General features: G+C 39.7%; 1 protein-coding gene across 1 annotated transcript; it reads left to right on the top strand.

The window, feature by feature from the left end:
- Nucleotides 1-1,461: 1,461 nt before the first annotated feature.
- Nucleotides 1,462-16,950, top strand: YBX3 (Y-box binding protein 3). The gene is made up of 7 exons (XM_081818932.1): nt 1,462-1,473; nt 2,751-2,873; nt 6,901-7,104; nt 12,450-12,547; nt 14,098-14,269; nt 14,912-15,011; nt 16,385-16,950. Exons 1-6 carry the CDS (start codon nt 1,462-1,464, stop codon nt 14,975-14,977), a joined length of 675 nt encoding a protein of 224 aa, XP_081675058.1. The 3' UTR covers nt 14,978-15,011; nt 16,385-16,950.
- Nucleotides 16,951-17,554: the final 604 nt, after the last annotated feature.

Raw genomic sequence — 17,554 nt, 5'->3', positions numbered from 1 at the left:
AGTGGGGAGCCCGATGTAGGACCCGATCCAGGGACTCCAGCATCATGAACTGAGCCGAAGGCAGTCGCTTAACCAACTGAGCCACCCAGGCGCCCCAAAATTCTTTTTAAAAGATTTATTTAGGGGCGCCTGCGTGGCTCAGTCGTTAAGCGTCTGCCTTCGGCTCAGGTCATGATCCCAGGGTCCTGGGATCGAGTCCCACATCGGGCTCCCTGCTCGGCGGGAAGCCTGCTTCTCCCTCTCCCACTTGCCCTGCTTGTGTTCCTGCTCTCGCTGTCTCTCTCTCTGTCAAAAAAATAAATAAAATCTTTAAAAAAAAAAAAAATAAAAAAATAAAAGATTTATTTATTTGAGAGAGAGAGAGAGTGCACATGAACACACAGAGGGAGAGGGAGAAGCAGACTACCCACTGAGCAGGGAGCTTGATACAGGGTTTGATCCTAGGACCCTGGGATCATGACCTGAGCCGAAGGAAGATGCTTAACCAACTGAGCCACACAGGTGCCCCAAGAAGATTCAAATTTTTTGAAAAGATTTATTTATTTATTTGAGAGAAAGAGCGCGTGTGTGTGCACGCACTCGGGGGGGGGGGCAGGGACAAGGCGGGGGTGGGGGTGGGGGAGGGGAGGAGAGAATCTCAGAGACTCCCTGCATTGCGGGGCTCAGTCTCATACCCTGAGATTGTGTCCTGAGCCGAAATCAATAGTCAGACTCTTGACCAACTGAGCCACCCAGGCACCCCAAAAGAAGATTCAAATTTAACGTAATCATTGTATTTTCTCCTTGGCTTGGATTTTGGAAAGCCAGGGGCATCTTCGTAGAGTGCGTAACAACTTTGTTCAGATGAAGAACAATACAAGAAGCTAATGGATCATCTTGTAATATATCTACAGAACTTTTGTTTTACACTGTTACATATTTATTCCAACCTTAGTAATGTCCTTTATGCTTTGTTTTTAATCAATAGTCTGTTATAGATATCAATAAAACAATCTAGAATAAGAATAAAAACATTTTAAAACCATATATGATATAACTGCCGTAGAAGCTGTGGCAGCTGAACTAGAAACTGAGCGCATGACTGACTGACTACTGTGCATGTGCTCTTGGCACATATGTGCACACCATTCCGTGGTCCACGTTCTTGATAGCTCTCAAGCTGTTCTGTTAAAAGAGAAAAAGTCACTGCATTCAATATAAAAATTTAAATGATTTCTTTACCAATATGGTCCCTAGGCTGTCTTGCAAATCTGGAGTTTGAAATCATCCACCAGCAAATGCTGACCTGTAATGATTTCTGTTATCCCATTGAACCCTTTAAATTTTGTGTTGCCAGGTTATTTTTACCTCTGTATGTTTTCAGAACTTGAGGTTTTACAAATTGGTATAGAGTGTGATATAGACTCTTGAATATCTTGTCTGAATTTTTTATATTTTTGAAGCATTATTTTACCTGTCCACATGAGAAGAATGGTAAGTCTGTTTCAAGGATAATAAGAAGGTCTAAAGTGGCACTACATTTGTGGAAACCTATGTCTTGCTAAATCAAGGACCTTCTTTTCTGTTGTTGCCAAGTTGGGAGGTTTCCCTCTCAATAACTCTGTGCCGGACGGAGCCACTTGAGCCTGTGAATAGCTCTTCTCTTAGTGTCCCTTAGAATCATACAGGTTTCAACATTTTTCTTTTTTTCCTTTTTTATTTGTTTATTTATTTTTTATTATTATGTTAATCACCATAATATTATGTTAATCATCATCATTGGTTTTTGATGTAGTGTTCCATGATTCATTGTTTGTGTATAACACCCAGTGCTCCATGCAGAACATGCCCTCTTTTTTTTTTTTTTTTTAAGATTTTATTTATTTGACAGAGACACAGCGAAGAGAGGGAACACAAGCAGGGGGAGTGGGAGAGGGAGAAGCAGGTTTCCCGCCGAGCAGGGAGCCTGATGCGGGGCTCGATCCCAGGGCCATGGGAGCATGACCTGAGCCGAAGGCAGACGCTTAACCAACTGAGCCACCCAGGTGCCCCAGAACATGCCCTCTTTAATACCCATCACCAGGCTAACCCATCCTCCCACCCCCCTCCCCTCTAGGACCCTCACTTTGTTTTTCAGAGTCCATCGTCTCTCATGGTTCATCTCCCCCTCCGATTTTCCCCCTTCATTCTTCCTTTTTTTAATAAAGATTTTATTTGAGACAGAGAGAGAGAGAGCACAAGCAGGGGGAGGGGCAGACAGAGAGGGAGAAGCAGGCGCCCCCACTGAGCAGGGAGCCAGACTCAGGCTCAACCCCAGAACCCTGGGATCATGACCTGAGCTGAAGGCAGACGCTTAACTGACTGAGCGACCTAGGCATCCAGTTTCAACATTATTCTAAGAAGATAACGTCTCAGTTATTTTCCACTGAGGAACATTCTTCCTGGTCTAGCATTATTTCTTTTATAATCGCATATTTACCAGTTTATGTTCTTAAAGAGGTACATCCTGCTCTTGAACTTAGTATAACCAAACAAGAAGGAAAAGTTTAGGTTGTATGAGCAAAGAAACTACATTCTAATCAGTACACCAAGCACCTCACTCACCTTTTTAATACCTGGGTGTATCTTTGAGGTCACGATAGGAATTGTGAGTACATTCTGCCAGTCTTTAACATTCTGACTGTCCAAGACTGGGTTTTTTTGGGGTGGGGTGGGGGGTTAGTTCAGCTTCTTTTAATTTTGAGGCCATCTTTGTTCATTTTCTTTCCCAGGGTGCAGAAGCAGCCAATGTGACTGGACCAGATGGAGTCCCAGTAGAAGGGAGCCGTTATGCTGCTGATCGGCGCCGTTACAGACGTGGCTATTATGGCAGACGCCGTGGACCGCCCCGTAATGTATGTTGTCTCTCTTCCTAAACAGCGATTGAAAAAATTGTCACGTCTAAAATTAAGTGTACATACTTGGAGCAGATAGACGTATCTTCTCTTGGAGGCACAAGATGATTTTTTTTTTTGGATGGAAAATTTTTAGTGTCCAGCATTTTTCTATTGCTAAAAGTCTCTCTGGACACTTGCCATTCAGAAGTTGTATCAGTTTGTACAAATTTGGCTGCAAGTAACAGACAATTATCTTTCAACAAGAAGGCTTAATTAAGATAGGCTGTGCCAGGGTTGTCAAAAGGGCTTTCTCTTTATTTGGCTCTTTTATCTGGCCAGAACCTAGTCATGTGGCATTCACTGGCAAAGGGGACTGGGATTTCCATGATTGGTATAAACCTGTTGTTCATCTCTTGGCACTAGCACTGTTGACCTCTAAGAAAATAAGGGTTTGGTTGGCAAGGGAGAATGAGGAATAGCTTGGGAATAGGCAAAAAATAGTACTGACCACAGAAATATTAATTTGCCTTGACTAAGTAACTATTTTATTTAGCATAGCATTTTCCCATTATTTTAAAGTAAAGAAGCAGTAAGTAATTCTCCAGATTTTTAGTTTTTTAGATTGGTAGCAATCCAGGTGGAAGGGTTTACAACCAAGTCTGTCTTACAGCTTACTTAGAAGGCTCAATTTAAAGTACTCTCAAGGCACCTAAAAAGAATCCCATTCATTTGCGGTCATGAGGATCCCATTAAATTTGAGTCATTTTTTGATGTTTCTAGAATTAGTACTTGGGATTGGCACCATAGAATAAAACTGAAGATGCTTTGTGAGCACTAGATTGTGGTTATGTATATTATCCAAGGAAACCTTTTGAAAAATCTCACCAGAATAAAATGTCTGCAGAATGAGAATGATTTATCCCTATGCTTTGGTAGGTTTATATCTTTCTGCTTACCTTAATGCTTTCCCTCTTCATTCTGTCATCTTAACACCCTGCCCAAATTGGTTTTTATCAGATACCTGTTGACATTTTATTTTTGTTTCTGTATTTTTCTTTTCTCTCTTTTTTAAAATTTTATTGGTCTCTATTTTTATTTTTTTAAAGTTTTTAATTCCCAGTTAGTTAACATACAGTGTTATATAAGTTTCAGGTGTATAATACAGTAATTCAACACTTGCATACATCACCCAGTGCTCAACATGACAAGTGCAGTCCTTAATCCCCATCGTCTATTTCATCCATCCTCCCCTAGTTCTATTATTTTTTACCCATATTTTGCTTATCCTATTCGATTTTTAATAAAAACCTGTGCAGGGGGTGGGGAGTGGGAATGAGCTACTATAACATTTATTATATCAAGTTAATGTTGTCAAATTCATCACATTCACAGAACTCTAGTTTTGATGGCAGTTGACTCTTGGATAATATATGTTTGAATTGTGTGGGTGCCCTTAACCTGCAGATTTTTTTGGTGAATACAGTGCAGTAATGTAAATATATTTCCCTTATGATTTTCTTAAAAACATTATCTTTTCCATAGCTTACTTTACTGTAAGAATGTAGTATATCATATATATAACATATAAAGTGGGTGTTGATTGACTCTGTGTTATTATTAGGCTTCCAGGCAACCATAGGCCTTTAGTTAAGTTTTTGGGAAGTTAAAAGTTACACTTGGATTTTTGACTGCATGGGGGTTAGCACCCCTAACCTTCACATTGTTCAAGGGCCAACTGTATTTTGATTACTAGGTTAATTCAGAAGTAAAAGTGGTAGAAAAACTTTAGTGAGAAATTTTTCTTTTTTTTTTTTTTTAAGATTTTATTTATTTATTTGTCAGAGAGAGAGAGCGAACACACACGCAGGCAGAGGGAGAAGCAGGATCCCCGCTGAGTAAGGAGCCCGATGTCCAGGACTCTGGGATCATGACCTGAGCCGAAGGCAGACGCTTAACCGACTGAGCCACCCAGGCGCCCCAAGAAATTTTTCTTTAAAGATTTTTCTCCTTAGCTGGAAAGAGCATGTTTGGCAATGGCAGTGCCATTATTCTTATTTTATAAAACTCTTAATGATTTGGCTGTATAAAACTCAAAAAAGATACAGAAAAGCCTAATAAGAATAATTTATGCAGTCTCACACTTACTATTTTGGTGTATATTTTCTCTGCTAATATGTTTTTATATAGTTGGACATTGTGTCTGATGCAGGTTTTATGAAGTGTAGAATGGCTTGATTGTTTTGAAATTAGACTAGTTGAGGCTATAGTTGAAACTTTTCCTCTTTTGGGAATTTAGTTGCCCATGTGGTGGTTGGTTCTGGAGGGTTCTAAATCTTAAATATCCTCACTTCCAAAGGAAATAGGTCATTATTTTATTAGTTTTTAATTCATTCATTTTTGAAAACTATAGTTACTTCTCTTGACTACCTTTGGCATTTGCATATCTATATCCTTTAAGATTTGATATAAATTCTTTGAGGGATGTTTGGATGTTTTTTTTTTTTTTAAAGATTTTATTTATTTATTTGACAGAGATAGTGAGAGCAGGAACACAAGCCCCGGGAGTGGGAGAGGGAGAGCAGGCTTCCCGCCGAGCAGGGAACCCGATGTGGGACTTGATCCCAGGACCCTGGGATCATGCCCTGAGCTGAAGGCAGACGCTTAACCAACTGAGCCACCCAGGCGCCCTGGATGTTTGTTTTTTAATATAAAATATTAGTATGTGATATGGTAGCTAAAATACAGGAAAAAATCTAAGGCCGGTAGTTTCCTTTGTTAATAAGGCCTATATTTAGAAACTGCCTGTATCTTTAACTTACTACTATAAAAGTGCAATTAAAACTTTATTCCAAAACATATGAAAAGAATCATGCCATAAGTCAGTGGTTCTCAAACTTTTGGTTTTTGGACCCATTGATATGCTTAAATTTTTTTTTAAAAGGTTTTATTTATTTATTTATTTGACAGAGAGAGAGAGAAGAAGCAGGGGGAGAGGAAGAGGGAGAGGGAGAAGCTGGCTCCCCACTGAGCAGGGAGCCCCACATGGGGCTCGATCCCAGGACCCTGGGATCATGACCCGAGCCAGAGGCAGAGGCTTAACTGACTGAGCCACCCAGGTGCCCCTATATGCTTAAATGTTATTGACGATCCCAGAGTTTTTGTTTATGTGTGTTTATATCTATTAATATTATATTAGCAATGAGAGCAGCCATTTAAAAGGTATTTAATTAATTTAAAATAAGCTCATTACACAAATATAAGTAATGTTTTTTAATGAAAACTGTGTTTTTAAATTGAGTGAGAAGAGATGTTGCTTTATATTTTTGCAAATCTCTGATATTTGGTTTAATAGAAGCCAGCTGGATTTTCATATCTCATTCTGCATTTAGTCAGCTAAGAGGCTACGTGTCCTTGTAGCTTTTGGCGCCCCTCCACATACCCATGAGAGAATAAGAGGGAAAAAAGGCAAATATTATCTTAGTAACGTTACAAGAATGTTTGAATTTCAGTACCAGCCCCCCACTCGGAAAGGTTTTCCAAGACCCTGTGCACACTTTGAGAACTGCTCCTGGAAGGTTGAACTCTTAGGACAAACATGTTGAGAACACCACAAAGTATTTTTTTTTTCTTGTTTTGTCCTGACTTTGCCCCCAGTGGATGGCAAATGTTGGGAGATACACATTTGACGGAGCTAACTAATACCGACCTTGTATTTGGGTTTTTTTTGGGTGGTTGATCAACAGATAGTCACCAGTTCTAATTAGATGACTACTAAATTCATTATAGATTGATTGCTCTTGCTTCTCTGCTTCTTGATATTTTATCTGCACAGATCTACTTTGATCTTAATGTAGTTTATCCCAGGTAATCACATGATAACCTGGGTTAAATGCATTCTGTCTGTATAATAGAAGGGATTATTCTTTTTGGGGAGGTTTTTTTGTTTTTTTTTTTCTTTTCTTTTGGTGATAGTCATCCTAAGCGGTATTCTTTGGTTCTGTTCTTGCTGAAACTTCTTCTGAATCTCTGTTTCTTTGCTTGCTAGTACGCTGGGGAGGAGGAGGAGGAAGGGAGCGGCAGCAGTGAAGGATTTGAGCCCCCTGCCACTGACGGGCAGTTCTCTGGGGCCCGGAGTCAGCTGCGCCGCCCCCAGTATCGCCCTCAGTACCGGAGGCGGTTCCCGCCTTACCACGTGGGACAGACCTTTGACCGCCGCTCACGGGTCTTTCCCCATCCCAACAGAATGCAGGTAAAATTGCACCTGGGACTTGTCTTCAGCAGTCCTCACCCCTCCGTCCTTCCTCTGCCTTCTCTTCCTCCTCCTCCTCCAACACCAGCCGCCGGGAGTCAAACCTTGCTTGTGGCTTCCTGATGCTACAGAAGCTGAGGCAAGGCCTTTAGGATGCTTTTTCTGAGCAGCCATTCTCATAACAGAACCAAAAGCATAACCACAGGAGCCATGCCTGTAATTGGGCACCCTGGTGAATAGCGTACCATTTAAAGCAGAGAGATAGATGGTTATGCATTAAGAGCTAGAACTCTGAAGTCAGCAGACCTGGATTTGAATCTTGCCTCTGCTACTTGAATCTGTGAGCTTCCGAGAAAACCAATTTAATCCTCATCCATTAACTGGGGGATAATAGGAAGGTATCTCACCCATGGATTTATGATGATTAAATTGAGGGTGAAGATTTTAGCACGCCCCTCAGGATAGATAAAATCTCTATTAAGTCTTTAATTTTTATGAGATGGCAATGATTATTCAGAAAACCTAATGTAGACGTGGTGATGGTTGATTAGTTACTGATTCTCCTTTTTTCCTGAAAAATACTGATATAGCTATTGTGAATGAACTTGACCTATAATTAATAAACTTGTACCAACTTCACAATTCCCAGGAAACTTGGAAGACTTGGGATAGGATATCAGTTTTGTTGTCACTAGCTATAAATTTTTCCTCTTCGTGTCCTTGGTTTTTGTTTTGTGTTTTTCCACTAAGTGTTTTGACTGAACACTATGTTCAGTCTGTTCGTTGCTACCCATCTCCTATCCCATCATGCATGACTGTGTTCTTTCTACATTGCTTCTTGTTATTTCCCTTCCACTCTTTAACAGCTGTCCCTGACGAATGTGCTAAAAATAACAAGAAGACTTGCATATATAGAGAGATTGGGTCTATGAGGCATAGTAGGTTTCTTTAGGGCAGCATTCTGGGCTTCTAGGAAATGAGAGCAGGAAGAATCAGTGAGATTGTAATACACATTTATTTTTAGGGCATTAGTTGTACTTTCCTGAAATAATCTCTCTTAGTATTTATTTAGCATGTCCGTACGTATCATTTTTTTAGAACATGATGATTCTTTTTTCTATGTTTTTAAAATAAATTCTATTTCATCTTAGGAATTGGAAGGTTCAGAGCAAAATGATTCTTCAGTGCTCTGTAGAGTGGCATTTGCACAAGCTGGTTGAAAGCTAATTTTGAGAAACATACGCTTATTCTGATAATTGCATGGAGTTGTTTTAACTTGAGCTGAATCTCTTACCCATTCCATATATGAAATAAAAGGTGTCCTTAGATTCCTTCAACATTTTTTCCTTACAATCTTTCTAATACATACCATGTTTGGATGTCCAGTGATTAAAGAAATCTGCTTAAGGCAATCAAGAGCATCAAATGAAAATCCCTAAGACTCATCCTTCATATAGCTAGGCTACTTCAAGGTTGTTAGTGTAATGGCTTAAAAGTATAGAGAGATCTCTAGGATGTTAAAATTACTGAGGTCAAATAGAGAAGTCTTTGCAAACATTTTCTACTACATAAATACTAAAATTTATTGAACACAACGGGGAAAAAATTATAAGATACAGGACAATAGTATTTCCCTTATGTACAAGGGACATATATAGCATGATACGTCAGTGACCAAGTGGTTTCTATTTTTTTAAAGATAATATTCTAGCTTAATTTTAATTTAATTTTCACTTGCAAATTAAGTAGAACTGGTTACTGAGCTAATAGCCACTATTTGCATTCTTTGAGAAAAGAGGTATATGATAGAGAAGAGGGAGTATAAAATATTTGGCACTGACCAAGTGGCAGATGTTTGAAATCAGTGCTCATCCAGTCTTCCCTGTAGCTTTAGAAAATTGGCAGTGATTTCCATATTTTTGTTGGTGTTACAAATGAAGAGATTTGAGTATTTTTAAAAACTGGCAAACTTTTACCTGAGGTTGTGTGGGCAGGAAGTTGTGGAGCTTGATTTAAACTCAATCTCTTGCCGATGCTCTTCCCCTCTTACCATTCTAGTAAATTCTCATCCTTCATACATGTCAATTGCTGTTTCTGTCTGCTTTTTGTGAATCAAAGTTCCTGGGGAAGAGGCAACTTGGCTTGTTTAGAGCACTAAAGGGAGGCTTGTGTGGTTGGGATGGCTGTGAGCGAGGCTGCAAGGGGCCGGAGGTGCGATTAGGGTGGTATCTTAGAGCAGATCCAACCTGCCTGGTAGACTGGTAAGGACTGCTGACCTGCTCTAAATGTGACAAAAAGCCAGTAAAGGGATATAAACAGGGAAGACACATATTTAAGAGCTCATGGGACTATTTATGGAAGCTAGACCACAGGAGGCAGGGGTGGAAGTAGGGAGACCAGCTGCTGTAATCTCCCCATGTGGAGCTGGTCATGGCGTGGATGAGAATGCTAGCAGTGGAGGTGTGCTAAGTGGCCAGATTTAAAGAATGTTTTAAACCTAGAAGTGATGGCATTTGATAATGGAGTGAATGTGTGGTGTGAGGAGTAAAGGATACCTCTGTGATTTTTTATTTAAACAAATACAGTAAGACTGAAGGAAGATCGGGTTTGGGGGAAAGGTGGAAATCATCTGGAAATCTGCCTCCCCCCCCCATTAAATTTTACCTGGAGATGTGAAGTAGGCAGAAAAATAAAGCACAGTTGAGAGGGAGAACGTGGCTTGAGTTAGGAAGGTGTCATTTTAGGTAAGGTGGTTGACAGAGTCTTTGGGGTCATATTTGAAAAGATACCTAAATGAAGTGAGGGAGAGAATCTTTCAGGCACTGGGAAAGGCCAGGAACAGCAGAGGGAATGGCAGGGATAGAGGCCCAAGGGAGTCTGGGGAGGTGGGGGGTGGGGATGAGACTAGGTGGAACTTTGGGGTCATAAGGACAAATTAAAAGGCCTGGCAGGGGATGGGATTAACTATAAAATGAGTGTAGGTTGAAAATTGATCCTAGGACTGAGTCCTGGGGCACACTGACAATGCAAGATGAAGATGAAGAAGGACCAGATAGGGAGAAGGTATTTCAAGAAGGAAATGCTGTGTTAAATGCTGTTAAGCACAGGAAGTTGGGCTGAGAATTGATTACCGGGTTTGATAACTTGGAGGTTAGCGGTCTGGTAAGGGCAAAAGTCTGGTTAGAATGAATTCAAGAGAGCAAAGGGTGAGGAAGAAAAGGTATTATATTCTCCCTTAAGGTTTCTGTGGTGGTCGTGGTGGTGGTTTTCTTTTATATGTATGTCTGTAGAGGAACTCAAATGGGGCAGTAGCTGGTGGAGGATATGGGGTCAGGGCAAGGTTTTTGTTTGCTTTGATTTTGTTTTGACATTTAGTGAATTCTCTCCTGGCCTCCCTAACCTTTCCCTCCCCAACAACTTACTCCTAAAGGCATTATGGAGGGGCAAGTCAAATGTGCTCTCCATTCAGACCCCCATAGGCACATGTATATATGTGTAACTCATACTGTAGATGTATAGATATATATTAGCGTGTGTGTGTGTGCCTTATTTCTGTCTACAGAAATGGCCTGGAAACAGAGACTCCTTAATAACATTGAGCATACCTGGTCCCCAATTTTTCATTCCTAAATACCATGCTCCAATAAAAAGAAGCTCTCTTGGAGAAATGGCTGATTTCAGAGCTGGGCCAGAGAAAGTACAATATGAGCCTGGAACATCTTGTTGTGCCAAAAAGCAAGAAAGTACTCAAAGAATGTTAGAGACATGTCAGGGACACGAGCCAGCTTGAAAGGGTTCCCATTGGCCAGTAATGATAGTAACAGATTATAACTCATTGAATAAAATAGAAAACCATGAGTCTATACAGATACAAATACATAAATGAATATATTGAGAATTTGATGAGAAGAGAAATATTTACAGACTTTGAAAGTATTCTCAAGATCCTCATTAATGACAAAGAGGGAAAGAGTAAATTTACAGCGAAGTAGCCTTGGCAGAGACCACCTTAACTACTGACAGTGCACATTGTCAGTAACGATACAAACTGAAACCATATGCCATCCGACAGGATGCGATGAGAAGAATGCAGTGTGACTTTTGTGGCTTCTTTGCCAAAGAAGCATAAGCTAAATCATGAGGAAACACCAAACAGCCCCAAATTGAATAAAATAACTGGCCCGTAATCTTTAAAAGTGTCAAGGTCATGAAAACCAAGTAAAGATCGAAGAACTGTTCCGGGCAGAGACAGCTAAATTCAGTGCATGTTCTGCATGGGTCTTTTTGCTGTCAAGGACATTATTGAACAACTGGTGAAGCTTGAACGGGGCCTGAGGATTAGGTTCTGTCCTTCCAACTTTTCTGTAGGTAAAGGATGGGTGCTATTTTAGCCTGTTTGTATGCCTGAATGGAAACGAAGGTGTAGAGAAGAGGGAAAACTACAATGAAGGGGAGGAGGGATCGCAAGTCAGAGTGTTTGAGGAGGTGACAGAGGAGTTGGCTTTGGATGTGAGCATGGACCACTCACCCAAGGTTAGGAGAGAGGAGAAAATTACAGCAAACGCAGGTACCTGGGCAGATTTGAGCGTGAAAGAACGTGGAAATTCTTTGCTGGCTGCTTCTCTTTTCTTAGTGAAATAGGGAGAAGTAAGTAAGGGTTGTTAGTGTTGAGAAAAAGAAAGTTGAGATGTGGCTGTATTATAAAGAATTTTGGAGATGTGTCTTGTGGGTTTTGTTACTAGTTTTTAGTCACTTCTTTCTCTGGAAGTTCCACAATAAATGAATTTTATATCCCCAACTTAAAATAAATTTATCATCAGGAAAGTGTAATTTTATTATTTTTTAAAGGTTATACTTAAGTAATGCAAAGAGATGAAAGGAAGACACCAGAGGTGAAGGTGTAGTTAGGAGGTGTGGGAAAATCTTTGAATGTAGAAACCATTAATGGTTGAAGGGATACCCTGTTCGTAGATTGAATCAGTGGGTCTGAGTTTGAAATGTGGAAAAGATTCTCATTGCTCAAATGTAATATATCATCGTATTTCCTTTTACAATGTAGGGTTTTTTTTGGTAAGAGATGAGTGGAACACTTCAAAATGTTAAGTTAGTATTATAAAATAAGGTGCTCTGTGATAGGCAAAAGACTGTTCTAGTGGAAATAAGTTTTTCTTTGCTATCACTCATGAAGACCTGTATCAGTACACAGTTCCCTGTTAAAGTTGACGGTTCTTGGCTTTATAACGAAGCATCTTTTTACTTAAAAATTCTGAATGCAACTATGGGCTCTATGTCTCTTATATCTGGTAGTATGACATTCATTTTCAGCTCTCACTGCCTTCTTGTAGGCTGGTGAGATTGGAGAGATGAAGGAGGGAGTCCCAGAGGGGGCACAACTTCAGGGACCGGTTCATCGAAATCCAACTTACCGCCCAAGGTACCGGAGGTAGGTGACATTTTTCACTAACGACCACTTGAAGCACTTGTGAGCAATAGTACAGTGGACGAGACTATTGTGGGCCTGTTTTATGGATCTGTAATAATAATTAGAAGAAGTGGCTGCATCCTAAGTTTTGGGGGACCTCTGCAGTATGCTTTCAGATGGCCGTGGGATATTTTCCTCCCACCTAACAAAATATTTAGGTATCTCTGTACCAAACTATTATTTGTATTTATTAACTGTCATATGGTGTGAATTAATATTTAATTTTTTATTATATTTAATGAAATAAACAGTAAATTAATTGATGGGTAATTCAGTGGTCGAGCAACAAACGGAGGAAGAAGTGAGTGCCAAGAAGGTATTTGGGATACTGAATTGCGAAAACCAAAGGCAGTGTAGGTGGTAAGTCAGGCTACAGATCAGATTGTGTTTAAATTCCCACCTTGTACCTGTGTCTCCTTTTGGAGGTTCCTGGACTGTCAGACTTAAGTTACCAGGTCTCTAAGATGGACACTGAAGAGTATTTTACAATTTTTAAAAGTACTAATGAATCTAAGCTAATGGTACCTGGTATAGTCTGCCCTCAGTAAACACGAGACATTATTACTACCAGTGATGTTCATATTAGTGAAGGAATAGGTTATTTGTGCTTTATCCCTTGTGAAGACTGAATTGGGCTAGACTCCATAAGATCCTTTTAACGCTCTTGATATCATAAGCCTTTCTGTTCCTCTTCCTGGTCCTTGATGTAAGTGAAAAAAGTAGACCTTCACTATTGAAAGGAGGGTAAGTCTATTATTTTGGGAAAGGATTTGTACCACTTTGTGTCCTTTTTCCTCACAAGATTCATTCCAGTTTTAGACATAATCACTCCTAATGATTAATTACTAAGGACTTTCAAAAATAAGACACTGCATAGAAATGTCTTAATGAAAACAGAAAGGGGAGAGTGGTATATGTAGATTCCAGCTCTGTCAATCCCTGGCTGAACGATCATGGGAAAATTATATTTGATCTTTGTTGACCTGTAAAAAGCAGAGTTCCCCGTGGTTCAACCAAATACTTAGCCTCTCTACACTACTCTTGGTTTTCTCACTATAAATCCGACTTCCAGAGTTAGCATGGAAATGAAATGTTTGACACAAAAACATCCTGGCACAGGCTCTGGCACATAGTAATGTTAGTTTTCCCCTATGTTTAATCCCCCTGCCCCCACTAAACTGCTTGAGGAGAGCAGATACCAGACAAGACTTTTCTTTTTCAATCTTCCTATCCTTGGTGCCTGGCAGGTGCCTAGCAGGATCATGCTATGTGTCCAGTGTATGTTTGTTCACTACAAATAGGTATTCAGCTGGAGAGGGGAAAATAGTGGAAAGATAAGTTTGTTGGTTGGTTGGTTTTTCACAAAAATCTCTCTTCCATTTGCTGCATTAGCCTGTGTGTAATTCTAGCGATCAATACCGATCGCTTGATCGTAAAAAATAAAGATTATTCTGAGGCCCCCTGGCCTGTTGCACTTGTGCTCTTTTCTTTCGTCGCGTTCTCTGCTCTAGAGGCCCTCCTCGCCCCCGACCTGCCCCAGCTGTTGGCGAGGCTGAAGACAAAGAGAACCAACAAGCGGCCAGCGGTCCCAACCAGCCACCTGCTCGCCGCGGGTACCGGCGACCATACAACTATCGGCGTCGCCCCCGTCCTCCGAATGCTCCTTCACAGGACGGCAAAGAGGTAAATTCAGCCACAGAGCGGGATGTTGCCGGATCACCCTTAATCATGTCAGACCCTGTTCAGTGTTCCATCCTGAGAGTGCTCAGATAACCTGGTAACTGACAGTGATAGAGCATTTTATATAAAACGTTATTTATAATGACCTTCATAGCTATTTTATATCTAATACGCCGTATTTCATATAAATGATAATATGTTTTTAATATATAATATTTTGCTTAAGATCTATATCTATATATGTTACGGAGAGAGAGAATCCCCTGTACATAACACAAACCCAATATTTGAATTCAACTAATTAACATTCTCTGAAAGAATTATGCATACTAACGGAGATTCAGAATTAAAATGTTTAGGGCTCTCTGAACAAAGGACGGCATTTAGAGGGGAGCCTCTCTAAGCGCGTATTGAAAGCAGTTGGGTATCAGAGACTTTTTGTTATGGAGAGTGGTGCTGTTTAGTTGCCATTTATGGACCTTTCTTCTGTGGTACTAAATTTTGACTCCTACTTAAGAATAGTTAATTTTGCACAGTGATTTACCTTCATAAGCAGCAAGTTCTAACTTTTGAGACCTTTTAGTCTTGAACTTTCCATTGTCATCTGGATCAGTTTCTGATTTGTGGTTTTGTTGCGTGTTTTAGACCAAGGCAGGCGACGCGCCATCTGAGAACCCCGCTCCAGCCACCGAGCAGAGCGGTGCTGAGTAACACCAGGCTCCCCAGGCACCTTCACCATCACCAGGTAAGAGCTCCCCAGGCTCGAGTTGATATTTTAAGTATTGTTGACTTCTAACCTGAACTAGTTCTGTGGTTCCTCTGGGCCGACCTTTCATCTCTTTTCGGATCCTCGAGAGAGAGTAGTTTTAGTGCTTAAGTATGGGATTTGACCTTATTTTGCTAGGCTTTTGGGGGTGTAAACATCAGATTTTTTTCTAGACAATTTTTAATACTAATACCTCTTAAGAAAACTTTGAAAGTTTTACTTTTGTGACACCTAGTGGCCAGTTTGAACGAGATTGCTGTACAGAATAAACTTATGAGAGTTTTTTTCTTCCCTTGGATAACCAACAGAATTTATTTTGAGGCAGTGCAGCATAATGTGTGAGAGCCAAGAGGTTTCTGTACTGAGTGCAGGATCTCCTACTCATTTGCTGGATACTCTCGAGTGGTTTGTTTATCCTCTACTTCAGCAATGTCTGCTGTTGATAAAACAGGGATACCAACTAGACTACCTCACTAGGGTTGGTGTAGAGATTTATGAGAGAACAGGTATGAAGTGCTTGAACAGGGCATGGTAAAGCGCAACCTCTGGGTAAAGGTCGGCTTGCTGTCTTTATTGGTGTTGGAAAATTTATGTAGGTAAAATATAACTAGAAGGACTGACCCAATTGTGAAGCCACTTATATAGGAATTTAGAAGCCATAGTTGTTTTCATTCTGGGTTTTTTAGCTAGTAACTCCTGGAACTTAAATTTTTGAGTATTTGTTGGTTGTTGCCCTTTTCATTAAAGAATTAGCTTTTCGTTAAAAAGAGTTTGTTAAACCCATAGCCTTCGGTCAGGTAGACATTTGCCATGCTGGGAATATTGTATTTTATCTCTGGGTTTTGTGGACAATATATCATAGAATTAAGCCCCCTATTTAAATTTGCCTGCATTAACTGAGAATTGTTTCAATCATTTGGCTGTAACCTTCTACTTAGTAACATTATTTCTAGGTCTCCTAAGGAAATAATCCAAAATACAGGGAAACAAATATTTCTACTATCTATAATCTAACATTGGGAAAGGGCTCGATTTGGGGGTATATTCATGTTAGGAAATATTGTGCAGCCACTAACATGATTATGAAGAATTAGTGATGCTGTAGTATCATTTATTTGAGAAGGCTTCACGATGGTAATTTTATATAGTTTTATAAAATTTTTACTACCACGTACTGAATGTTCTGGTTTATAATAAAAATGTTTTATTAAATATATAGTTTACAAATCTATAGATGCAAGGATAGATTCCATTTCGAGCTTCTGAAATACCGTATTTTGAATTAACATTTTTGCCTTTTTATTCTTTAACTTTTGGTCATTTTGTCACTCTTGGTTTTAATTTTTTTCCAGGTGACCTAAAGAATTAATGACCATTAAAAAAAATAAAGCGTAAAGCAGACCATGACCTTAACCAACACCAAAGAAACATCCAAGCAATAATGTGGAAGACTCATAACCAAGATGTGGACATTAGAATGTTTACTATTATTCTTTATGAAACAGACAACTGCAAAAGGAAAAAGTCAGCCAATTTTTCTAGCAAGCTGAGATCCCGGGAATGCCTGCACAAAAGACAAGAGAGCAACCTCCCCAGTTTCAGCAACCACTAGGTTTATATTTTTTTCCTGGTTTTTACTGTTTTGGTAATATGAATTGAAAGAAGAAATATTAATACCACATGGGGAGAACCCCAGCCAAAGAAATCTGAAATATATAGTAAATGCTTTTTTTTCCTTTTTTGTTCATTTTGGATGCTGGTGCTAAACTTCCAAGTGTCGTGATTTAAAAAGAAATTTTATGCCCTTATTTATTTCTAGGATGAGGGGAGGATAACATTTTTGCTTTCTTATGTGACTCTTTAAAAATGTGCAGTATGAAGTTCCTCAAAAATAAAATTTTTACCCTTGAAAGGAAAAGGTGTATGACTGGAGTATGTTTTCCTATCTTAGCTTATGTTTTGTCTTTTCACACCACTTTATTCACAAAATAGTAAACTCAGAGCCAATGTAAAGGTGTATTAGTGCTATTTGATAAATGTAGGCATATGAGCTTGAGACCATGGGATTCCTCCTGGAAGGAACAAGTTCTTGTCTGAGTTCGGCAGTAGGCATGCTTCGTTCCTACTCTCTATCTCTCGAATAATCTTCGTTGAGGTGATATGATGGCATTTAGATTAGTTTTCTTTATATAAATGAAGGAGTTAAGAGTTCTGACCTTCTTGAATCTCCAACCTGAGGTTTTCAACACCAACTGCCATGTTGTATATTTACATGTGTGTCTTTCAGAAAAGAGGAAGAGGAGGGGCCCCTTTCCAACCGCACTTAGAAATTTCTTACCCCCCGGGGAAGGTGGTGCCTTCAAATTGAGAAATGTTACAGTATATGTCAATGCTATGTAGTTACTTTTCAGATACACTGCACCTTTCAAATTTATCCTTTAAATCAGGTACATGTTGAACCCTAGGTTTGTGCCAAGCATTATTCTGGTGGCTAGGAGGGAACAAACCAACATAAGACTCTA

The sequence above is a fragment of the Leptonychotes weddellii genome, chromosome 5 (assembly GCF_054177405.1).
Source record: "Leptonychotes weddellii isolate Sample4059 chromosome 5, ASM5417740v2, whole genome shotgun sequence".
NCBI lineage: Eukaryota > Metazoa > Chordata > Mammalia > Carnivora > Phocidae > Leptonychotes > Leptonychotes weddellii.
Note: the sequence above shows the minus strand (reverse complement) of the source record. Positions and strands in the feature narration are given on the sequence as shown.